The sequence below is a fragment of the Sorex araneus genome, chromosome 6 (assembly GCF_027595985.1).
Source record: "Sorex araneus isolate mSorAra2 chromosome 6, mSorAra2.pri, whole genome shotgun sequence".
Taxonomy (NCBI): Eukaryota; Metazoa; Chordata; class Mammalia; order Eulipotyphla; family Soricidae; genus Sorex; species Sorex araneus.
This window is the reverse complement of record NC_073307.1, coordinates 30597194-30623698: the sequence shown is the minus strand read 5'-3', so window position 1 is coordinate 30623698 and position 26505 is coordinate 30597194. Positions and strand designations below refer to the sequence as shown.

Sequence of the window (26505 nt, the reverse complement as noted above, 5' to 3'; positions counted from 1 at the left end):
CATCCTGCACATCTTCACGTCAAAGTGCATGTTAGCATTCAGTTGCTGCCCTGCTTTCCAAAGAGTATGTTCTCACTGCTCATCTCAAGAATTCTAGGAAACCTGACGGAGACTTGGGGAATTGAGGAACAGAGATGCATTCAAGACCCCACGCCTACTGGTACCTCATTGTCTAGAGAGCTTTCTCTCCCCTATCATCTACAGCTCACCCACTCTCTTTTCTCTCAGGATTGTTTCCAGATGTTCTGAATTCTTCACCCTCTATTATGCACAACTGTTCAGATCTCCTGTTCTCTTACCAGGAAATTTTCTGCATCAAACCCCTCCAATGCATGGAAAACAAAGGATCTTCATATCAATTTGAATTTTCTTTTTCTCTTGTGCTGTTTTTGTTGGTTTTGCTACTGATCCATAGGAGTGAAATAGGAGTTATTTTATGTGGTGTATATTGATCTATTTTTTACAAATTAAAGGACCTACCAGAAAATAGAGAATATGACTTCTTGTATCCTGGCTTGTTGGTGATCATTATACACTTTGACTATTAATATGTATTAATTATGTACGTTATCATATCTTCAAGTCTATAAACTGTAGATCATCTCATTCCTTTAACAATATTTTAACAGATGTGTGATATTTTAAAATGAGAGAGCATAATAATTTGCTTTTATATGCAATTACATGTATATATTAGTTATATGCTAAATAATACAAATGTAATATAAAGTAATATACTGCTGTATTTAGGAGCAAACAGTTCTGCCATCTGTTAACCTTGTTACGTTGATTAGTATATTTGATCTGTCTGAAACTCCCTTTCTTTATTTGAAAAATGAGAAAAAACATTTCCTACTTCATATGGTTGTAGTTGAAGTTAGAAAAATAATATAAGAAAATTACATCAGAGTAGGATTTTGCAACCTCAGCACAAATGACATTTTGTGCAGGATAACCATTTCTATAAGAACAATTTTGTGCACCACGGGATTTTAGCAGCATCCTTGGTGTTTACCTATGTCCAGTGACAGCAGAAACTGTGTTCAGTCAATGTCAAATTCTGTTCTCCTTCCCTGGTACAGGGAGCGGGTAATGGCCACTGCTCCGGAAAAAGCTGGCACATGGTATCAGTCTGCTGCAGGACGCCGGATTTGTGCACCGTCAGAGATGCTCTCTGTGGATTTCAGCTTGAATAGCTCTTCCAGCAGTGATGCCAGGGATTCACCCTTAACAAAGATTCTTGGTGCTGGGAAGCAAGTTTAAAGGACTAATGTAAAGCATGTGCTAGGCTCCCGTGCGATCCCCAGCATTGCATGGTGCTCTGAGCAACCACTGAGCACAAAGCCTGGAGTAGCCCCCAACCATTGCTGCATATGAAGACCATCCCCCATGAGACAGATTTCCATATTACTAGATATTTAAAAACACCAACTCAAGTAACAGTAATTCTGTAGATAAAAAAACTATCAGTTATTTGGCTCTTTTGTCCCTGTGTAAGTATATTTGCAAGAGATTTCAGAAACTATCTTTTACTACAAAGGTGATAAGGGGTTGAATTGTAGAAATTTGATAGGTTATGCCAAAGCACTTTAGGAAAATGTTAAATCAACTTATACTTTTATCTACTGTACTTAAACACTGTACTGTGTTTTCTCCCTCTTAACCTTCATCAGAGTGAATATACTACTTTTTAAATGTAGCTTATGAAATTAAATGTCTCTTTACATAATTTGCTTTTCTGTGACTTGTATATGCTAATATTTTTGGTTTCCTTTTCAATTCAACATTTAGACATTAAAAACTACACCTAGATCTCCTGCTACAAGACTTCAAATATACAGAGAAGGTGCAGTTAAACCAGATATCATTGACTGTTTTTATGTAATCTACATTTTAAAAATTGGTACATGATGTTGAAACCTTCATGATACTCCTCCTACAACTGATTATTTTTTGAAGTCTCCATATGCAACCACTATTCTCAAATTTGTAGACAGCTTTCCATCTCTGTTTTAATATTTTTATTAAATAGTATGCATCTATAAATATATATAGCATTGTGTTTTAATTTTTTTGCATAAATGAAATTATTCTGTGCACATCCTTTTATAACACTCCTTTAAAAAATCTCTTATTTTGACATTTATCTAGGCTGACACAATTCCAAAATACTTTACAAACACTAATACTAAGTATTACAAATACTGACAAATACTTATAAATACTAAATATTATAAATACTTATAAATACTAACAACTACCAAGTAGTTGTTAGTAATAGCAGGTACTTACAAATATTAAGTATATACTAACAAGCAAATCTAGTCAAGATTAAAAGAATAATACATCATTACTAAAAAGTTTAAATTAAGATTACAAGTTTGGCTTAGCTTAAAAACTATTAGTATCATTCAGTACATGAAGCAAATGAAAATTTAAAATCCATATGCAGAATATTTGTACCATTTAAAAAAACACATTTAAAACAGTAACATAAACTTAAAATTTTCCTTATTTACAAAACATGATTAGGTATCTGACAATTATTCGAAGTGTATATGAGATGGGGGGGGGCGGTGTCCGTGAGTGAGCATATGTATCCATGTATCCTAGCTGTATTTTTTATTTTAGTAGTATGTTTTCTCCTTTTCTGCTCTTTCTCTCTCTCATATACCACATACTTCATCTTACTACATTACAACTTGAACAAGATAGCTTTTAATATTTCATAAATAAACTTTCAAACATTGTTACACATTGAGGTAATAAAAAGTAATACAAAAAGTAATCTTTTAGGTAATACACATATCTTCATTTCTTTTAATCCATAAAGTGTTTCAGTATTATTCTCAGATGGGTAGTTGAACATCATCAAAATACAGAGAAAAAAACTGAGTTGGTGTAAAAAAAAGATGGTATGATATTTTAAATATTCACTGCTTTTATTCTGGGATAAAAATATCAATTAAACAATAAAATTAAAGCAGCATTTTAAAATTCTACAAATCTACTTTAAAAGTTCACTCCTTTCTTATCCAGAGTGTTCATTTCCAACTATCTTTGTCATAGTGGCCCACTCTCTATCCCAACTGCCTTCTCCCCCAGCACTTGAGGAAACGATCACTCTGGATAGGAACTGCGTGCTGAAAATAAGTAAAGGGACAAACATGATAACCTCTCAGTATCTGTATTTCAAAACATAATTCCCAAAGGGAGAGAGGGAGGAAGATAGAGAAAGGGGTGGTGGTGGGAGGAAAACTAAGGACTCTGGTGGTGGGAAATGTACTGGTGAAGGGGTGGGTGTTGGGACGCTATTTGACTGAAACCCGACCGTGAACAGTTTTGTTACTCTGTATCACAGTGATTTAATTAAAAAAAAATTCACTCTGTAGAATTCAGAATGAATATTTCTATTTCAAGGTCATTTTGAGGTAAGTTCTAAATGAATAAAAGTGAGCTTTATCAAGTATGTGTATACATATATACATATATATGCTTTCTACTTAGCTTATAGCATTAGAATTGATCATCTCAGAATATAGTGTCTTGAGTCACTCATTTTATAAGCTACATTTTTTGAGGTTTAAAAATATGTGCACTCTTAATGTATTAATCTTTTTTACTCTGACTCTGCCAAGGGGTCACTCCAGTTGGGACTCAGGGGACCAGATGGGGTGCCTGGAACTGGGTCAGGCACGTGAAAAGCAAGTGTCTTAATCCCTGTATTATTTCTGATTCAAAAATATTATTTTTAGATGAACTTCTCCCAGTTTTAAATAATTAACTTTGTTAAAATAATTTCAGATTACCCATAAAGAGTGATCTGTGTCTTCACAAATTAAGAGTTTAATTCAGTGAAGTATGTGTCTTCAACCCTTTAAAACTGGCATTACTGTATCAGTGAACCTAGTCATTCCTTTATATTCTTGTGTAGTTGTTGAATTAGACTTGAAGGTACTTATACTCATATGGATTTGAAGTCTGCATGTTAGATAAGTGAAATAAATAAGTCGTAAATTTGCATGACCAAAAAGAATGAAGCAATGTAACTGTATTGTGTATGGTGGCATATTTTTCAGACTTCTGGTTTTACTTATTTTCTGTAAGAGATCTTATTGATAGTCATAGCAAAGGAAATATACTAGATTTTATGTTAAAAATCTTAATTATCAAGTGCCTTGTCAGATACTGTACAAGAATAATAATTTACTTTCTACAGAGATTTATAGTTGTATAAAGTGGTTTCACATGTATCATTGAATTTAATGGACAGGAAACTAAGATAGGAAAGGGTTGCTTTACTTTCAGTCAATGTTGCCTTTGTCCTGACTAAACTTTACATAGACACTCCCAATTTTATCTGCCAAGCATCAGTCCAGCTTCGAGGGCCAAAACATGAGCCAAATTTGGCATGAGTGTTCCTTTAAATTAATGAGTGCTGTTTAAGGAAATTAATCCAAAATATAGAATGCAGTTTATAATGTTGTAAAATCTCAGTAGTATGTGAAGATCTGGCTTTTTTAAAGTTATAATTGAGCTTACTTAGCTTTATTTCCTAGTTTTGGCTGACTACTCGACTTAGTAGATAATAATTCTGATGTCATCATTCATCAGGGCCAACATTTAACAAGTGCCCATTATAAAAATTGAAATGTTATTTATACATGCATATGAAAGAATCTCTGACTCTTCTGGAAGCTTATTATCAGGAAGAAAAGTGACTTTGGCACAAGAGAGAGGAACCCGTGCCCTGTGAAGGAAAGGGTTACTCAGAAATTCTGTTTTCTTCATCATTCTTTGTGTTTGAATCTCTCTGATTTGGAACATGTTAGTCCATAAGATCTTCTTGGTAACCACGGTGATCTCATCTCTGTAGCATGTGGTGGGATATTCAGTTAAGTCATTAGGAAGTTCATGTTGTTCAAAATCTACTGGTCCAGGATAGTTCCAGTGTCCACATAGAACTGCAGGGCACTTGACCTTTCCTTTCGCTAAGTCGGTGACCTCAGCTCTTCCATTTTATCCTTTATGAGTATCTAAGTGGGGCCAGTGACCTGGAATTTTTTGAGTGGACAATTTGGTTATTACTTCTGGGGGCAGCTTGGCTTTACATTTTTTAGTATGCATATTCTGAGGTATGCAAATGCTTTGAAATTTTCCAATTTTCAGAAAATTGGCATTCTTGTTGGAAATAGTCCATAGTGTTTGTTGATGGGAACTGTTTAGTAGATTGAATCCCTATGGTTCAACAGCTATTACAGACAGATCTTAGTCTTCCCACATTGATAGTGAGAAAAATAGGAACTCTAATAAAAATATTAGCGTGTTTTAGGTCCTATAGATGCCAGGTGATGGCTCAGACAAGGTCTGGTCTTTGGGGAGCAGAGTCTTCACATTTTCCTTTATGCTTGAGGTTTCTTATGATTAGGACAAATGATATAAAATTGTTTTATGTGAATATTTGACCCCCCAATAAAAATCCATTTAATTTCCTGCCACCTGTGGGCTGAGAAGAACAAAAATAATTTCATTTATGAGAATGTTAGTTCTATGTTCCTACTGTTAATTATATGTATGTATGTATACACACATATATGTAATTAAGTACCATGTTTAAGGGGAAAATTAGTCATTAATATCTGGAAATGAAGTGTCAGAGTGAAGAAGCTTCTGTTTTGCTGTATGGGATACTGCTGATTTGATGAGAGAGTGGGTTTGAATTAATTTTCCCTATTCCTTCCCTACTAGCTGTGTGACCTTAGAAATTAACTTCTCAGTGACTCTTAGATTCATCTTTTATTCATCTTAGTTGAAAGCTACTTTGAACATCATCATAATTTCTGATATATTTGCACATATATATGTTAAATAAAATGAAAATGAAAAATAGAGAATGATTTGGTGGATGTCAGATACTTGTCTAGACCAGTGTTTCTCAGCTGGAAGTCTCCTTGTTTGGCAGCCTAGTATATTCCAAGGTGGGGAACATATGAAAATCAGATAAACTGGGGGGCATGAGAAAGAATGAGAGGCCAACCAGTAGGACAGAAGATCCACAGGAAGGAACCAAGGTTGGAAGGGTACCACAGTTGGAAAAGGTTGAGAAAGACTAGTTTAAGCCTTTCTAAATGGTACATCTTAGCTATTTTTTAATTATACAAATTCAGATTCTTAAAGTAGGTTACCATATGTCACTTTGTGAAGTTTGTACATTAAGTCAGTCTGAGAGAAATGTCTAAAATCAACTTCCTCTTTCTTATGCTCTAGGAAATGTCCATTGGTTGATTAAGCAGTTGAATGAATATTTTTTTTTTAAATTTCTTGCCCTAAAATTCCTCCCAATAACCAGTGCTAAAATACTATCCAGAAACAGATCTCTAAAAGGACTCTTAACACTTCCTCTTTAAGTATAGATAAATGGTATAGTCACTTTCCTTCACCAAGGGATCAAAACTTCTATAAAATAATCACTGAGTTAATGTGTTGGTTTGCTTATTTTCCTATACCCTTCCACTTCTTTTGTGAACCTTCCAAGCATTTCAGGAGAGATATGTAGGAAACGGAAGTCAAAAGAGAAACTGAATTGGACTGCGCTAAGTACTTCACAGAGTAAGAATAAATTATGGAGTTGGGGATATGGCTCGAAGTAGAAGGGCACATATTTGGCATATGTGAAGCCCTAAATTTAGTCCTTGGCATTCTTTGTCCTTCTGAGCACTGCTGGATGGGGCCTTCATTGGACTGCTTGCATGAGCCCTCATGAAAGAGTAAATGAATTCATAGTACTGCATGAGAAGGAAATGGACTTAAATTCCAATGTCAATGCTACCAAATAAAATAAGAGTGAATAAAAATAATTTCAGATCTGCAGTGGAATAAATTTCTTATCAAATGGAATGGAAATCTTTAGTAGTAATGATATAAGAGAATTCCCAACCCTCCAAATGAATCTTTGGGTTTTGTGTTTTGTTTTTTGGGTTATACCCATGGAGCTCAGGGTTTATTCCTGGCTCTGTTCTCTGGGACCACTCCTGGCAGGAATTGTGGGACTATATATGGAGCTGGGATTGAATCTGGATCAGCTGCAAGCAAAGCAAGCCATTGTACTACCACTCTGGCCCCCGTAAATCCCTGTTTTCTTCCACAGATAGATTCATCCCAGGTCTCCGAAAAATTAAACACAGAACTCAAATTACTTATCTTTTAGAAACATCTATTTTGTACTACTTCATTCTCTTAGATTAGTCGAGATAGAGGTTTTTCAAGTTGTTGCTTTTTCAAATTAGGAGGAACAATTTGCACTGCTAATTTTCTCCTTACCCATTTCCTTATGCACACTGCCAAATATTTATTTTTGGTGAAACTGAGAGCCATTCAGATTGTACATTTTGAGAGTACCAAAATGCTCCCCAAAGTATCTTTACAATCATTTTATTACCAATACTATTTTGCAGTACCTGTTTCTCCAATCGTCTTTAAATCTGTAATAATCTCTAGTTTAAAATTTTATTTCATGTAAATTACTTCAAAATTTCATTCCACTATTTTTGTTTCCTTGATAATTGGTCTGAACGATCATCTTTTCATAGCAGGGCTTTTAGAGTTTAACCTATTTTAATTTTCTATAGTATAATTTGGAGATTCTTCTACTTAATTTTCATTCTAACTTAAAGTTATTTACCTTTAAGTAACTTTGTTATAGTTGCAGTTTTTTCTTCCAGCTGGGTAAAGTTTATTCTGGATATTTTGTCACAAAGCACTTATACATTTTAACGGTGTCAAGCATGTTAACAAAGTCTGTTATGATGGCAGAATATTGGAGCTTCTTTAAGATCTTTTTGCTAAACTATAATCATGTCTCTTCACTGTTCTTGTTTTTCCCATTCTTTCATACCATTGGCTTCAATAAAAAGCAAGTTGCAGGACTCTGCTTAGATTATGTTTATTATTAATTTATATTTTAAGGAACTCAACATGTATCTTCTAATCACATGCATCTTTTTATGTGTGAATTTGTATGAAGGTCTAGAAGAAATAAGATTAAATTTTAAAAGTGACTATTTTTAAAGAAAAGTGAAAGGTGTAGGACTGAGATTGGTAGTCAAGGAGATCTTTAAATTTACCAATAATTTGAATGGGAAGTGTCATATTGCTGTATACTTAAAGTTCGTTGCATGTATATTTGTAGCTAAAGATAACTATAAAATATATATCTTAAATATAAAATATGTGAAATTAAATATCATTTATAATTATTATGGTTTTATATAACCCATGTACCCATATAACCCATAAAATATATATATTTATATATAACTCATAAGATATATTATAAAAGTATAACAAAAAATTTTAGAAAAAGATGTTCATATTTTATACTGTATAACCTCTATTAAGAATTTGGTATCACTGTGTCACTGTCATCCCGTTGTTCATCGATTTGCTTGAGAGGGCACCAGTAATGTCTCCATTTGTCCCAGCCCTGAGATGATTTTAGCAGTCTCTCGTTTGGAAGAACGAGTAAGGAGAGGCTGCTAAAATCTCAGAAGAATTTGGTGTACTGTTTTGACTTACCATCCTGTTTTTCTTTGTATTGAGTTATTTTGAACATTAAAATTAAAGTATACTTAGAACTTACAGCATTTTAAAAGAAATGTAACATAGTAAATGCATTTTAAGTATTTTCACTTGACTTCAGTAACATCATCACAATGTAACATATGTTTTCTCTTAGTATACTATAATTTAGTTTATTAATCCCTAATGGCAAATATTGAGGTAGTTTCCATTTCATTCTCCGTGTAAAATATTTCTCATTCAACAATTCACTTTCATACTTTCAAAATCAAAGAAAGTTAAATTTAAGAAAGGCATTTCTAAGCTAGAGAACATTCAAGTCAAATGAAAACAATGATGAAGTAGATAGAGCCCTTTCATATCAAGAATGGTTGTTGTAACTGGACACCAGCATAGAGTCTGAGATTATCTTAGATTTGAAAAGTGGAAAGGTTCTTGGGTACAAAAATCAGGACTCAAGTTTCAAGGTAGTGCTGAAAAAGCAAATGAGACCTTTTATGTAAGTTTTTCTGAGAGTTACTGTTGTCCAGTAGAAGTCTGGATTACTTCAAATTGCTGTTAGTGATTTGGAATGCACAAACAGAATATTCAGTATTATCAAAGATACTAATGAATGATTTCTTCTTCGGGTGTAATTTGAAATGAACTGGCCTCAAATTTGTTGTTGGGATGTGGTTTACATATATATGTATATATAGGTATATATATATGTATATATATATATACCTTTATATATATATATACCTTTCAGATAGTGTGCTGCATAGACAGCATTCTTGATATGGTTTGGGATATCCAGAGTGGTTGGGTTTCCAGCATATCACAGATTATTTCAGCTATTAAAGCAGATTATCTCCTCAATTAATCTGTAACAAATCAGCCTGAGATTGCAGTAGTGTTTTTAATCTTTGTATTCACTGTTGGGATGGACATGTATGAAAGAGGATGGAGAGGAAGGGTGGGAAATGGGTGGGGTGGTGAGTAAACTGTGTTCTTTCAGTTCTCTCTAGTCAGACAATAGTTTGGGGGGATTTTGTAGTTAGGAAATTTGCCTTGTGAGAAAGAACTTTGTTGGTACAGGAGTTATTACTCCCTGAAGTAGGAAAACCACCGATGTAAAATTTTGTGTCTTACTTAATGCTATGCAAAATGGAGCTGAGGGAGAATATTTAAGTTGTTCAAGGGTCTTAATTGGAAAATGACAACATACAAATTTTTGATTGGTGGAAGGAGGAGTTAAAGTATTCATTAAATAAACTAAAAAAATATTTAAGACTTTCTCTTTTAATGTGGCTGTGATTCTACTAGCTGCCTCCAGCACGTTCAATGATCTACAGTCCGCACTGGGTAGCATTGTTGAATGAGCAAATTAATGTATTTATTTGACCTTTATTTGCATCTGGAAAAGAAGTTGCAACACATTTTCCATGTCTCCTGAGCACCATTGCAATGGACCTCGAGTAGTTTGCTCCAATCATCTTGTTTCCATGGTAAAATGAGTGTGCAGCTACTCTCCTGGGGTATGTAGGAGGCTGGCAGCATCTCTGTCAATTGTGAGGTCACCAGCAAGACCTGGCAATGAAAAGTCCTTCTCCACATCGCAGCTGTGCAGCTTTCTCAGTGGTCTCATTCAGTTATACTTAAAGTGCATAACTGGGCTGGAATTGCATGAGATAAGTGCTGGGAGCGTTCATCACCATGGTGAACAGTACTGAAACACCATGGGGTGACTAACCCTATAACCACTAGGTGAATAACAGAATAGGCACCAAAGTCATTAAGTGCTAGGGTGGGTGGCATGTTGGAAGCCACTTAAAAAAACATATAGGTCAAAGTTAAGAAAGTTAAAAATTTTAGGGCTGGTGATAACTCAATAGACTAAAGTACATGCCCTGGATCTGGGTTTGATCCCCTGCACTGCGTGGTCTACTGAATATTTCTCAGAGTGACTCCCCAAACACCACTGGGTATGGTACAAACTCACGTTCCCCCACCAAAGGAAAAGATGGATTGAATTCTCATGATTAAACAAAATAGAACATGCAATAGAAAATGAGAATGTAAACGTCTCTCATGTGCAGCAAAAGAAAGTCAGGTGGTCATGCCATAGGGGAATCCTGAGCTACATAAACCGGGGAGAGTCCTTTTGTTCTTTGGGGTTTTGATTTTTTGGAAGTGGGCTTTGGCAGGAGGTATTAGGGAATATCTGGTAGTGCTCAGGCCTTACACCTGGTTTTATGTTCAGGATTTACTTCTGGCATTTCCCCAGGAAATTATAGGTGGTGCTGGGGATTGAACCTGGGTTGGCCACATGCAAAGCAAGTGTCTATACTGATGTGCTGTGTTTCTGACCTCTATATTTGTGGTTGAATTTAAGAGTAGTGTGAGCATTTGTGTTTGATCATCTTGTGTAGGATTACAGATTAAGAAACCTGAGCAATATGGGCTAAGCAGAACAACTTCCTCAGAGTGAAAGAAAAGGAGAGTTTACTTTTTAACACCTTGGTGTCTGACATCATGCAATGCTTATATTTGAATGTGACTTAATTCGCAGTGCTGCCATGACTGTGTTAAAGCCAGTTCTAGAAAGAGTTCTAGAAAGAGTTCATTATGATATTGAAAATCAATTCTAAAATCTCTTTCCTTTTTTATTTTAGCCTCACTCATCCTTCTTCATTAGTCTTCCTTTCTCCTCTTTCCAGTGCTAGAGAATTTATGCTTTAGTCATAAGCCTTCTTCTGTCTTTCCACATTCTGTCTTGAGAAGACCTTTCCTTCTTATCAACTGAAAAATGATGTTTATGCAGGAGACTCTCAGATACAAATTTCTAGCTCAAAATTCTCCACTGAGATCTATACCAAACTTTCTTCTGACTTCTTTAGCAAGCTGTCACACAGTATAACAAATACAGTTCTATGAGAAAATGTTCTTTTTCACTCCTTAAATCCTTTTTTTTTTTAACAAAAAAAATCCTTAGTTTCTAACATTTACATCTCAATTACAAATCTCTATCTCCCCTTCTTGGGTACTTGGGCGAGACTTTTTGGAGTTCTCTCCAACACACTATATCTCTGCCCTTCTGAATTCTTCCTTTCGATTTTGAAACATCAACAAGTGTTGATGGCTACTCTCTGGTTGATCCTAAAATGGAAAACGGATCTCAAGTATATTTACTTTTCTCCACATCTGTAGTCTAGCCATCATGGCCTTACACTTGAACCATGACTTTAAAGGACTCCAAAGTTTTTATCTCCTCTACTCTTCTTCTTACCATAGAATCTGCTTTCAAAAAAAAATTAAAAACCCAGAATGATTTTCCTCTGAATATATATGTTATTATGCCATCCACTGGCAGATGTTTCCAGTTACACTTCAAATAAAATCTATCTCATTATGGTCTTCAAAGCTCTGTGTGAAGTGTGCTCTGCCTACCCCTCTGTTCTGTTTTATGCTGCTGCTCTTACTATCTATGACTTCTGCCACTGCCTTGGTCTGTAGGGTAGTTTCTCAATATGGGTCCTGACTCAAGGATAGATGTTTCTTGCTGGTTGAATTCCCCTTCTCACACCATTATTTGCTGTACAGTTGTTATAGCACTTGTCTTGCCTCTATCTTGCTAAGAAATGCATTTTTCTATTCCTTTTAATTTTAAAATGTTTTATGATGAGATCCATATGGAACAAAAATATATGTTGTCGTGATTAATGCTTTTTAATGTCTGCTCTTGGGGGTGGGGGTTAGGTTACACCCAACAGTCTCGGGTTATTCCTGGCTCTGTGCTTAAGAGTGACCCCTCTTGCGCAGGGGACTCTGTGCACTGGCAGAATTTGAATCAGGTTGAACCAGGGCTGGTGGCTTTGCAAGTCTACCTTATCACCTGTACCCTCTCTCCAACCTCAACCTGCTTACTTTTTAAATCTAATGTCAGGATGGCATTCCTTTAATGTCCCCAAGGGACTCAGCTTGGTCTGTGGCTTTACTTCACCTAGTTGCCATCCTTCCCCCACTTGCATTCCTTCTCACTTCTCATTCCTTAGTCTTGCTTTAAATACTTTCTCCTTAGAAAGTTGTCACTGGTTCACCTTCCTCTCCCAGTATCTTAACTTTTATTCTATTTCTTTCTGATCATTGTTTCTTTAATGAAAATTTTTGTATTTAATCACTTATTAGTTATCTCTGTCTGAGTGTCTGTTTTTTATCAGTATTTCCTTCTAATATGTAAATAGTCATTGGAGACAAATGTTAAATCTTTCCACTTCCATCAGTGTGTTTCCTTGCATGTTGTCAATATAATAGGGATTCAGCACAGACAGTCATAAACGTTTGTCATCAAATGGCACATTGGAACTTAGTAGCTTTTGAGTAGACTTGATAAATTTAGAAACAGACCTAAAACTGAATATACTTCCTATTTTCAACTTTAAAGGAGCACTGATTAAAAAAAATCCATTTTGATTTATCCTTAAAATTGCTGTAAGCAACAAGAGATTCTGATAAGTTGGATGAATGGGAAAGATTATATGAAAATTGATGGCTTTTTTTAAGGGGTGGGGCTGTGGGAGGGGCTAGACTTCAGGGGATGGGAGGAATGATAGCTTTTCTTGGGCTAAAGTTATAATGTAAAATAAGTAATGAGATGACCATTATAATGAGTCAATCATTTTATTTTATTTTTTTTGTTGTTGTTTTTTTTTTTTTTTTAAATTTATTTATTCTTAATTAGAGAATCACCGTGAGGGTACAGTTACAGATTTATACACTTTTGTGCTTATACTTCCCTCACACAAAGTTTGGAACCCATCCCTTCACCAGTGCCCATTCTCCACCACCCGTAAACCCAGTGTCCCTCCCACCCTCCCCAATCCCATCTCCCCCCCACCCCACCCTGCCACTGTGGCAAGGCATTCCCTTCTGTTTTCTCTCTCCAATTAGCTGTTGTGGCCTGCAATAAAGGTGTTGAGTGGCCGCTGTGCTCAGTCTCTAGCCCTCATTCAGCCCGCAACTCCCTTCCCCCACATGGCCTTCGTGAGTCAATCATTTTAGATAGCAGTATTAAATGGAACTCTCATTTTCCATTTTGTCAATTTTTATCATTCTTTTAATTTCTTCAGTACCCTAACTGTGCTTATTATTTATATTTGTGGTGCTCCATTATAATGGAATTCAAATGGAATATTTTAGGGCAATTGTACGTATTTTAGGAGTCTAGTACATGTTTCCTCAAAATAAATGATACTACAGTCCAGCGACTCTCACCCTTTTGTGCCCATCCCACTTGGTCCCCCATAACCTTTGCAATGTGGTTTGGGTCCAGGGCTTGTCTCATTGGATTTTTGTCTACTCTCCTTCTTGGTGTCTTTATGTAGTTCACGGTGTGATCCTCTAGTATTCTTTCTGTTTCTGACTTCAGTAACATGACCCTTTCCAGTTCTATCTAAACAAATGATTTCATCATATAGCTGAGTGGTAATCCACTGAGTATGTATGTGTGTATATGTGTTTGTATGTATGTGAATGTGTGTACACATCATATCACAGCTTTTTTTTTTTACCAGGTGTTGGCTATTGAGTGCATGGGTTGCTTTTAGATCTTGGCTATTGTAGACAGCTACAAGGAACACAGGTGTGCATGTTTTTGAAAGACAGTGCTTGTAGACCTTCATGATGTCAGAGCCTTTCAGTAACTTATTACTGCTTTTTTAGAAGTAAGAGATGTGAGCTCCTTCCAGTGCTCATTAAATAAATCTCTTACACTCTAATTCTCTAAGAGTCAGGCAATAGAGTAATTGTCCTCAGCTATAAGACATTGACTTTCCTTCTCCTATCAACAATGCTGTCATCTGACATTGTCTGTTACATGAACTCAGCTATAGTTTCACTTTTAATAGTCCAAGTCAGACTGCTCTTTAAATTGTTTCATAAGCTCCATCTCCACTATGTCATGGTTCCTTACCCAAATCCTGTAATCCTGCAAGACACTTTTATCCTGAAATCTTAATAATTTTCTCTGTCCACCATTATAACTTGGGGTATTTTGTTCCAGTATATGTTACATGTGATTTTTAAATGAGTTATTATTCAAGATTCCCAGATAATCATTTTGAGCCTGTCTACTAAAAGTTTACCTCAAATTCCAAGGTTCTGGAAAATGAAATTTCCAGAAAGGAGCATGGATGAAGAAGAGAAAGAAGCTGATAAAGGCTGGTAGGTATACTTGAGTTATTTGAGAAGAAGATGAGCAGTGGAAGTGAAGAAGTTAATCTGAAGGCATGGACTGTGAGAGAGCCATGTTGCTTTATAACATTTTATTGTTATGCTTACTTTAGAGCTTTAATGTTTTGGGTCTGATTTGATAGTTCATAATTAACTTGAACTTTAACAAATGAAACATTTCTATTAGGCTAACTGAAGCAACAATATATAAACATTTATGCAGTTTGGCTAAATTGAATTTCATGATGATAATTACATGATTGTAAATGCTATCTAATTGGATTACAAAGCAGCACTTGAGCAGAGCAGCTAACAGGGACTCATGTTTGTCCATGTGAAAGCTCAGATGAAGCAGCTTATTTTGTTAGTGGAAAAGTGGTCCTGTTGGGGGAACACAGCAAACCTCAAGATTTTCTATGATTGTGTTTTAATGCAAGTCAGTATTGAGGGAGATACAGCTGAAGGAACAGCCTGCACTATAGGACTGCCTCCTGGTCTCCGACCCAGAACCCTGAGGAGGGAACTCAGAGCACTTAGTGCTCATGTACCCCAGGACTGAATGCAGCTGTGCCTTGAGGTTGCACAGTGGACCCATATTGAACGAGTCACTGTTTATAATGATTTCAACATTTTTTTTCTTTGTAAAATTAGGATTCTCATTTAAAAAATATCAATAAATTCTAACGGCAAATAATTCTATGTCATAGGGGATTTCTAAATATGACAAAGAAAATTTATTTTAGACAATGTTTAGAATACTATTAGGGTACAAAGACATATACATTTTGGTCCTTTGGTCTCTCAGAACTCATGAAGTTCATATTAAAATGTTTGGGTTCTTATATTTATTATGACTTGCCTTGTGAATAAAAAGTATGGTGAATGTTAACAGTGATTTACTCTGTATTAGATCCTATGATAAGAGTTTTGCAGGTTCTTTTTAAAAATTGGTCGTAAAACTGGACCTTTAGTGATGAACTTTAGTCTTAATTTAAATGTGTTGAGGGGCTGGAGCAATAACACAGTGGGTAGGGCGTTTGCCTTGCACTCGGCCAACTTGGGTCCGATTCCCAGCATCCCATATTGTGCCCTGAGCACGCCAGGAGTAATTCCTGAATGCAGAGCCAGGAGTAACCCCCATGCATCGCCAGGTGTGACCCCCAAAAAAGAAAAAAAAATAAATATGTTGAATTTTAATCATGCCCACATGAAATTTATAAAGCTCGGATACATCTAAAACTTAGTAAGAATTAAAAAATTTGAAATGACTCTTTTAACAACCTTATGAAGTTATTGTCTAAGTAAAAGTGCGGAATTCTCATAGTGACATCACCATGGAGCAAATTGAATTTTAATCATGCTCACATGAAGTTTATAAAGCTTGGATAAATCTAAAAATTAGGAAGAATTAAAAACTTTGAAATGACTCTTTCAGCAACCTCATGAAGTTAAGTAAAAGTGCAGAATTCTCATAGTGACATCACCATGAGCAAATTATAATTCAACAACTCTTTACCTAAAATCTGTTCTTTGGGTCATTGCATTGTTTTTTTCATAATAATTTTATTTCACTTTTTTTTAACAAACACTTTATTGATTGAGGTTCTGTGATTTGCAATGCTATTAGTGATGGTTTCCCATGCACATAATTCTAATACCACACCCCTCCCCAGTGTACCCACTTCCGTCCCTCCTGGACCATAACCCCTTCTTCTCATAGTCCTCCCCCAACTCAGTTGTGTGGATCAGTTCTCTCGTTGTGAAGTTTTGGGTAGGGCCTTTAACTTTTATATAAGTGCATCCAGTTAAATGTTGTAGAGTTTATTGTTAGAAATCTAACCATCCATGTAACCTGTTGAATGAATGCAACATTACAATTATGATTTAGGGAAGCAGCATCATAATTATCTTAATTATCAGCCACACTATTTGTTCTATTAGATCCTTTAAAGATTGCCTAAAGCTCAGAATCACATTAAGACAAGCATTATGTAACCTGGTATTTTTCCATTCTTTATCAGTGCTATATAATTTAGACCTAGTCTTAGGCCAAATACAGGTATGCATTATCTTTTAAAATTACTGATTTTAAAATATTTGCTTAAAAAAACCTTTCTCATCAAATTAAACCCAGAGGAAATTTTTGGACTTCATATCATTTTAAATTTAAGCTTGAGTTTCATATTTGAAGTCATGAAAAAATTATGTGGAAAATAAAAGAAAAACTAGAAGCAATATTAACATATGCTAATATTATACTTGCCTGATATTATAAAATACCCATTAAAAGACATTTTTGCAATATACCCATCCCTAAGTTGTGTGTATGTGTGTGAGTATGTGTGTGTGTGTGTGTGTGTGTGTGTGTGTGTGTGTGTGTGTGAGTGTATATGTGTGTCTAAGAAAGGAAGGGAGTGTCTGGAAGAGAGAAAATTGAGAGGAGAAGCAGAAGTGCTAATTTTTTTTATTTTTTGCTTTTTGGGTTATACCCGGCAATGCACAGGGGTTACTCCTGGCTCATGTACTCAGGAAATACTCCTTGGCAGTGCTTGGGGGACCATATAGGATGCTGGGAATCGAACCCGGGTTGGCCGCATGCAAGGCAAACACCTTACCACTGTGCTATCACTCCAGCCCCAGTGGTAATAGTTTTAATAATGACCTAAGTAAATAAAATAAAAATCATGAGGAATTTTAGATGATGATGATGATGATGATAATGATGGTGATTTTGGACTGTGGGCCATATTATATATTGCCAAGAATCAAATCAGGGTCAGCCACATGCAAGGTATACAATCTTAATTTATGTGTTATCTCTATGGCCTTAGATTTATTTATTTATTTATTTATCTATCTATTTATTTATTTTTATTGAGTCGCCATGTGGAAAGTTACAAAGTTTTCAGGTTTAAGTCTCAGTTATAAAATGCTAGAACACCCATCCCTTCACCAGTGCACATATTCCACCACCAAGAATCACAGTATAGCTCCACCCCACCCTCACACACCCCTAGCCCCCCCTCACACCCCTAGCCCCCCACCCCGCCTGTGTAACTGATAAATTTCCCTTTACTTTCACTTTGATTGCATTCAATATTTCAACAAAACTCACTATTATTGTTTGGAGTTTCTCCCTTCTAAAGTCGGACCTGCTGAAAAGGAAGCATTTGATAATTTGTTTTCCATTGCTGAGAATGAAGAGATATGAGGTCGAGTGACCTCACTAGCGGCCTCACGGTTTTCGGTTTCTGTATTTTAGTATTTTAGTAACTAAGTCCAGAGAAATATCTGCCAGGAATTGTATCACTGCAAACTTGTACTTCTCAGTTATATTATATTCCACATATGAGTGCAATCTTTCTATGTCTGTCTCTTTCTTTCTGACTCATTTCATTCAACATGATACTTTCCATGTTGATCCATTTATATGCAAATTTCATGACTTCATATTTTCTGACAGCTACATAGTATTCCATTGTGTGTATAGATTTATTTTTAAGGCATCTTGTAATACCAGTTCTGTACAGAATAAAATGTGGAAGTGTGTAGCCATTGCCTGGGCTTTCTGTGTAGGGGATGCAAATCACTTTAATATGAAAACCTCTTTTATGCTAAGTAGAACTTATATGTGTAGATTCCTCCCTTCATATTCCATTTGGAAGAATTACTATATGTAATTATGTTATTCTTTTGTTAATTATATGTGGCTTATGTTAAAATGAATTATACATTTAATTCACATAGTAAATTTAAAACAGAATTAGGAACTTTGATGTTGGCATATTGGATATGCACAATGAAGGTTCTAGGATATAATTTCTTCAAAAATAATTGCTAAAGAGTTCAAGGAATAGCCAAACATATGTTATGTATAGGTCAGAGTAAAATAGTAAAAATTAGAAGGACCAACTTATATGTCTTTCCATGTGGAATATTTTCCCAGTTATAATGCAATTTTATACGCTTAAAGAGGAAGGAAATAATAGACTAGACTTAACTTCAATATATTAAAATAAATTCTATTTGTAAGTTCCCTTTTTGCCCTCCCTTTATCTTCCCATTTTACTTTCTCTGATATCAGGGGCTCACACACACTTGGTCAGGGGCTCACACACACTTAGTTGCAGTATGTTGGAGATCCCCTATTTTTGCTGTGGCAGTGCCACTGGGATCAGATTTGGCATGTGAGTGCTCTAGCAAGGAATTCGAGGGCCCATGCTTTCAAGGAGGCCTCTACCACTCACCTGGCCCTGGAACTATAAATTCTGTTTATTAGTCACCACCATGTTTTATAGCCTTTAGCCCTCTCTCCACAGTTGGTTGTGATATTGTACAAAATGAACCTGGTTTATGTAAGCAGTACTTATTTTCTTTTTTACTTATTCAAAAGGTTTTATAAATGTTCAGTGAAGGCTTTAAGATTTTATATTCATGCCACTGCAGTGTCATCATGCATTTGCTTTTGATAGGTGACATGAAAACTTTATTAAATAAGGATTGTTCAAAAGTTGGACTCTGGTGGAGGCAATTAAAAATGGCACTGCTTTTCTGTACATGCTGTTCGTGTAAGTGACCCTATGGGCCTCCCATAGGGAACCTTGAACATTCCAGAATTTTTACTGTGCATCTGTTGCTGGCATCTCGCCTCCCACCCACACAGGCTAAGACTGACTAAATGAAATTTATGCTCGTGCAATACAGTACATAAAGATGAGGTCATGAGAGGGGGGACAATCACCTTATTGCTCGGGTTGCTGCCATAGCTTCCCAAGGAAGTCAAGCATTTAAATGGTATTTTTGAGTATCTCTTCTTATGTTTTGTGTTCCAGATGGGGTTTATACAGCTCAATGAGGACTTCATCTTTATTGAACCTCTCAATGACACAGTGGCCATCACAGGTCACCCACACCGTGTCTATAGGCAGAAAAGGTCTGTGGAGGAGCAAAGCACAGGGAAGTCAGCTCATTACTGTGGGGTGATTCCAGGTAAGTCTCTCCTGATAGGGTAGGACTATTCAGTGTGAGAAGAATTCTTTTTAAAAATTCTGTCACTCTGGCCCAGAGAGAGTACAGCAGGCAAGACTCTTATCATACAAGTGGCCAACCCAGATTTTATCCCTGGCACCATAATATAGTTCCCCCCAAAATCTCACCAGAAATGATCCCTGAGCACAAAGCCAGGAATAAGCCTTGAGCACTACTGGGTGTGATGCCAAAACAAAACAACAGTTTTATAACTGTCTATTCATCTACTGTCTTTTATACTTTTTAAAAAATGTGCAATGTGTTTGGGCTGAAGGTATAGTATAGCAGGTAGAGTGCTTGCCTTGCATATACCTGACCTGGATTTGATCCCTGCCATCACAATGGTCTCTGAGCATACCAGGACTGATCCCTGAATGTAGAACCAGGAGTAAGCCCTGAGCATTGCCAGGTGTGGCAGAAAAACAAAAACCAAAAGCAAACAAAAACCAAAATCAAAGAAAAAAACAAAAAGAGTGAAATGTCTTGTGGCTAGTGACAAATTTTAGATTTCTCTTTTAGCTTTCTATGTAGCACTTATTTTAATACATTTTTTAAAAAGAACTCAAAAGGACTTCAGAGGTCAATATATAGCATGACCTATAGATTTCTTGGACTGTGAAGTGATCCTCATGGCATCCTGTTCATCTCACTTTAATAGAAATGCCATTCAGGCCATTCCAGAAATTGTGAAACTGAATACCGTGAGCTCATGGCCATATTTTAGTCTCACTCTGTGAAAATAGTATGTCTAGCTCTTTATTTTGATCAGAAGTGCTCTTGGCTTCTCTCTTCCTCTTCCTCTCCTCCTCCTCCTCTTCCTCTTCTTCCATTACCTTGAGGAAAAATTATTTTGGAAGCAAAATGAACAGAGGGATAGTAAGAAGAGTGTATATACACTTTTATTTTCAGTTTTATTCTTAGAATACTGTAAATCTGGAAGTTTCAGAGCTTCAGACACATTCCTAACATTGGTGGCCTTGGGTTTGTTAGTTCTTCACAAAAATCAAATGGGGAGATTGTTCGGTAGACGTCTTTACCTCCTCTGGCTGATTTAGAATGCTGTAGCACTGTCCTGTCCCGTTGTTCATCAATTTGCTCAAGTGGGCACCAGTTACATCTCCATTGTGAAACATGTTCTTACTGTTTTTGGCATATTGAATGTGCCACAGGTAGCTTGACAGGCTCTACTGTGCGGACAGGATACTCTCGGTAGCTTGCTGGGCTACCAGCAAGGGGGATGGAGGAATCGAACCCGGGTCAGCCGCGTACAAGGCAAATTCCCTACTGGTTGTGCTATTGTTCTAGTTCAGCAAGAATGCTAGGAAAAATAAATGAATGATTTCTGTTATCAAAGAGGATCTGAAAGTTAGAAAACAACATTCAGAAAACAATGCCGTTTCACTAGGAATCTACCTTAGCATTTAATCCACACATCTCAGTGATTCATAGTTGTAAGCAATATTGCTAGTTAGAAGATGAGGAAACATGCGAATACTGAAGTTATTGCTGTCAAGATATTGAAATGTGATTGCAGATAAAAAATTGGAAATTAGAAAAAAAAGTTTGGAGTTAGCATAGTTAGTGCCAAGATATCAATTGTAAGATTTTTATTTGTTTGCTTAAAAACTGTGGTATTTGAGGTTGGTTCAGGAATATAAATTGTGATAGTAAGTATCATTTTCAGAAACCATAGGATATTTATGCCACCAATTATCTGGAGCTTTAATTCAGAATTACAGTATGCTCTAACTCAATGTAGTTTCTTTTTTTCCTTTGTGATAGGCTGCATCATCGGTCTGTATGAGCACCAACTTCAGAAATCTTTAAGTGAGCCTATCTTTATGAACACAGTCAAGTTGATTTAAATAAGAACCATTCCTCTTTTATGTTCTCTATGGAAATAAAAGAGATTTAAAACACAGACAGCTAAATTAAACTCAGTATTGTGACCCAGGCAGATAATATAGGGGGTGATTAGAGCACTTGCCTTGAATGCTACTGACCCTAGTTTGATTCCTAGAACCAAATATAGACCCCTGAGCACTGCCGAAAGTGATCCTGAACACAGCCAGGAGTAGCCCCTTTGCACTGATGGCACCCAGACAAAAATAAACAAATAAATAAACCCAACGTATCATGAACACGTAAAAAAAGGGAAGGCTTGGGGTTAAGGATATAGTTCTAAGGACTGGAGCTTGTGCCTTGCATGTGTGAGGGCCCAGAATCTATTCTAGCCCTTTTGGGTCAAGCAGCATCACCTTGCTAGGTCCAAGCACTGACTTTCTGGTCCCATGACTGAATACTGCTGAATATTGATTGGCCCCATGCTAAATATTGCTCCCCATTAAACAAAGTGTGTTTGGGGGAGGCTTTTGAATTGTAAAACAGTAACAATAGCAGCAACAACTTGGGTTTAGTCCATTGAAGGAGATTGCCTAGTAGGAGTCATATGAAAATCTGCAACTTTTGAATCATACTAAGTTCCAGCTGTTCTAATTACTCATGTACATGGATGACACAAAGCAGACTTTGTGTACCATTAGGCATAAAGGAGGCATGCCTAGAAAAGCCATATTTTTAATAGGTTTGTAAAGCATGGTTCATATTTGCAAGCATTTTTCATAAGCTATCTAATTCTGATTTTTTTAAAAAGGCAAGACTGTTTTATATTAATGTTGACCTATTTGGATTCAGTGCTTGCATGCAAGGAGTGCTGAGCTGGATGATTTACTAGTTTACCTATTTTCAGATGCTTTGTAAAGGTCTAGATTTTAAAACGAGCCTTCGGTGCAATAAAATGGTCACTTAGTTATACTTATGTATAACTAGCTCTTCCTCCCTTCAGCCTCAGATATTAATATATTAAACATATGAGACAGATTTGGATAATGTTGCAGTATTTGCCTTTGTACAGTGAAATCCTGAGGTTTATTTGTTTTCAACTTAGTTGTTTTCCCTATATTCTTTCATCCATTTTTATGCCTTGGCTAAATTACCTTTACAAGTATTGATTTCAGACATTTTAAAACAGGGGCAGTGATACTTTAGGGTGACTTTATAATGTTCTTTTGGTCAATGATAAAACTGAGAAGAGGCAGCCACACAGGTTTAGAGTCAGAGATTCCCAAAGTTATTTGACCTACAGACATCATTTTCAGAGAAAAAAAAATCACTCAATGCACCCTGGAAATCTACCTTCTTTAAGCAAACTAAGCACCTACTAGTTGCATCTGATGCCGACTCTACCCCCTTTGAATTAGGTCGAGCACACCACATGGGGCAGGTAGTAATATCCACCTTTGCTTTGATTTAGGGGTTGGAGAGCTAGTACAGGGAGGAAGGCCCTTTCCTGCACACAGCTCACCCAGGTTACCAGCACCCCATATGGTTCTTCAAGTACCATCAGGAGTGAGTCCTGAGCACAGAGCCAGGACAAATCCTAGGGACTCCTGGGTGTTCCTCCCCCTCCCCGCAGTCCAACAGTGCGTACACACACACACACAAACACACACACACACACACACACACGACAAGGAAACACTGCCTTTGAGTCTAATTCAAAGTTCCAGGCAACTTCAGTCTCATTCTAGCTAGTTATTCTTGTTCAACTCTCTTCAACTTCTGAATGCCTTTATTTGTAACATGTAGATAAGTAGATAGCTCATGGGAATACGGAGTCAATTTATAGTTATTATCTCAAGAGACAAAACATGCGTTGTTTTAGATAAATTGACAAATGTCTGGTTTCACATAGTAGGATCAGATTGAGTACAGATTAAGTCAATAAGACCCCAAACTTGTGAGAATGTGTGGGATCAAGATTCAAAGTTGAAAACTCTTACAGCATAAGAGATAATATGCCAGGTAGGGTGTTTGCCTTGCATGTGACTAGCCCCGGTTCAATTCCTAGCACCTCCGTTGTGCTGAGCCCACCAGGAGTGATCCCTGAGTGTCACCAGGTGTGGTCCCAAAACAAAAACAGACAGATGAAAAAAATGAAGGCTCTCTCCCAGGCTCCAGGGAGAAGAAGGAGCAGTGCATGAGGTCATGGGCTTTGGGCTCTGTTCAAACACTTCTGCTACTGCACCCCAGCTTCAAGGTCTCAGAACCTTTGCGCTCTCTCTCTAGCTCTCTCTCTCTCTCTCTCTCTCTCTCTCTCTCTCTCTCTCTCTCTCTCTCTCTCTCTCTCTCTCACACACACACACACACACACACACACACACGACATCTACTTGTGTCATACAAAATGGCAAATGTGTTAGCTGAGCCCCAGGGCTATGGTTCAAATTAAATGAGATTATGTGTGACAGTGAAAAATCAAAATTCTTAGTTTATGTTAGAAGGGGAATAGTGTTTCAGGTAGAAAGAATGCCATGTACACAAATAAAAATGTTAGGTAAAGCAACGACTAGGGGAGCTGGAGCCATATAGCTGCAAACTGGACAGAACTTCAGCCTTGAGAAAGTACTCATGGTCTTGATCAGGGTTTCTCAGCCTCATTTTCCACTCCATTCCCTGAACTACTAACTACCCTAGTCTAATGCTTTGCTTCCCTCACTTAATATAATTTTTACCCATGGCCCACTTGGAATAACCTGAGGGCCCACAGGGGGTCCCGATTGAGGAGTGCCAATCTAGAGGATGAGGAGACTCTATCTGGAAGTGAAAAGGGACTTAGGCCAGAGAGATCATAGAGAGGTTAACATGCCTACTTGTATGAGGCCAACCCTGCTTCTGTACCCAGCACTAAATAGTCCCTGAGCATCTCCAGGTGTGGTGATCCCTGGCACCGCAGGGCCTGAGCAGCACAGAATCCTTGGGCCCTTGTATTGAACTGTGGGTCTAGTTGGCCCAGACTCACAGGGAGGAGCTTCCAGAAAAAGAAAAAATGAAAATCATGATCTTTGAAGAGTTTCAGTCGGCAAGTGACATTAAATCCTATCTATATGTCTACCTGTTGCCTGTCTAGCTCCTCCTTATCCTTTTATAGAAACCCAGGAGTATGTTCAGGCCAGGTTGTGCACAAGGAGACGTGTGGAAGTGAGGCAGACCAGTGAGGGCCTTGAGCAGCGCACAGACAGCATCTCGATTCTCAGAGCTAAATGAAGCGGGCCACCCCTGAAATAGCTTCCAGACACCACCGGGACCTGGTGTGCAGATGACTCCCCGTCAGTGGGGGCCATTCGGCAGAGCACACATGGAGCTCTAATGAGCAGCCCCACTCTAACATGTCCTCTCTCACCGCAAAATGTGTGGTTTCCACTAAGTTGTCTTTCACCAGGCATGTGGGCAGAAAATGGTCTCAAGATTTAGGAGATAGTGAGCTCAGCGGAGTTGATGTGGACAATGAAGACATCAAAGGCAAGGACTTAATCAAAAGATTACTCCAATATGTGTGGTTTTCACACACAATAGCTAACTTGTATGAAGGCGTCTACCAGAGAGTTGAGACTCTTAAGAAACCTAGAATGTTCTAAGTAGCCTATTTAAGTGTGACAGGCAAGCAAGACTGCAGCACTCCGACTGCTTGGGGCTGACACAGCTACCACAGGCTGAGGCAACACTTTCTATTTCTTCTGCACTTGATCTCTCTATCACAGATCTTGGTACCATTAAGCAGCCCCTCCTTTTCTCGCTATACCCTGGCCCTCTATTGTAGCTCCTCTTTGATTTTCCTTATACCTCTCTTTTCTTCCTGAGCAAGTCTTCTTCCATATGTATACTCCTAAATGCAGGCTTCCCCTCCCCCCATCTTCTTCCTTCCCTTTCTGCTTCTCACACCATGTGCTTTCTGGGGGTGATATAATCCAGATCCATGGGCTCAATTTCACTTACCCAGTGATTAGTTGCCAACTCTATCTCCATCCTAACCTTGCTGCTGACTGCCAGATGTTCAGGGACTTCTCAGATGTCTTTCTGGCAACGCTAACTTCATAAATCCGAAGCGGAACCCATCCTCTCTCCTCCCAAGCTTCTCTGCTGATCCCCCCCACTCTACCTCGTCACAAAATAGAAACGAAGCAACTGCCTTCCCTTCCCTGCTTCCTAAACCAAACCAGACAAACAGCAACAACAAAGGGTCATTCCTCTTCTTCCTCTAGGTTTGATTAATTTTGTTCCCGAAGATAATGGCATTCTTATGGACAGGGCCATATATTTATGTATATTTAATTTTCATGGTGAGTTAACAAATGTTGACCTTGCCAAGATGAGTCTTTCATGGTCTTGCAAGAATGACCTTAGTAATATTACTTAACTTATATGATATAGCAAAGACAAAAATAAACCCTACAAAATTAATTCCCAATTGTCCTTGATCTCAAGATATGAAAAAAACCAATGTCATAATTTGTCCTTCATGGAGGATTTTGATATTAAGTGGTGGTACTAAATCTAGATCCATAAAGTTTACATGTAGTGACAGTGGTTCTATTGTTGATGACTTTTGTTATTCCTGTCCCTTTTGCCTTTCCTTGTCTCGTGCCTGTTTTCATTAAATACGGAATCTTGCCATCTGTTTTATACACTTCGGTTAATTTAGCTAACTGATTCTACTTGATATCTAGGTAAGTTTTAGTATAGTTTTAATCTTTCACCACTGAAAAATAACAATTATGGAGGCAAACAATTAAGAAAAGTGAAATTTCCTGCAGTGATGGGGAATCTAGTCAATGTTACATCTCTGAG

The 26505-nt window shown here is 37.1% G+C and overlaps 1 protein-coding gene across 1 annotated transcript in view; it reads left to right on the top strand.

Moving 5' to 3' along the window:
- ADAMTS19 (ADAM metallopeptidase with thrombospondin type 1 motif 19) overlaps window positions 1-26505 on the top strand; it is a 218235-nt gene that overhangs the window by 20312 nt on the left and 171418 nt on the right. The window contains exon 3 of the mRNA XM_004609957.3: window positions 19623-19779. Coding sequence (XP_004610014.3) covers window positions 19623-19779 — 157 coding nt within the window. The remainder of the gene's footprint in view (window positions 1-19622; window positions 19780-26505) is intronic.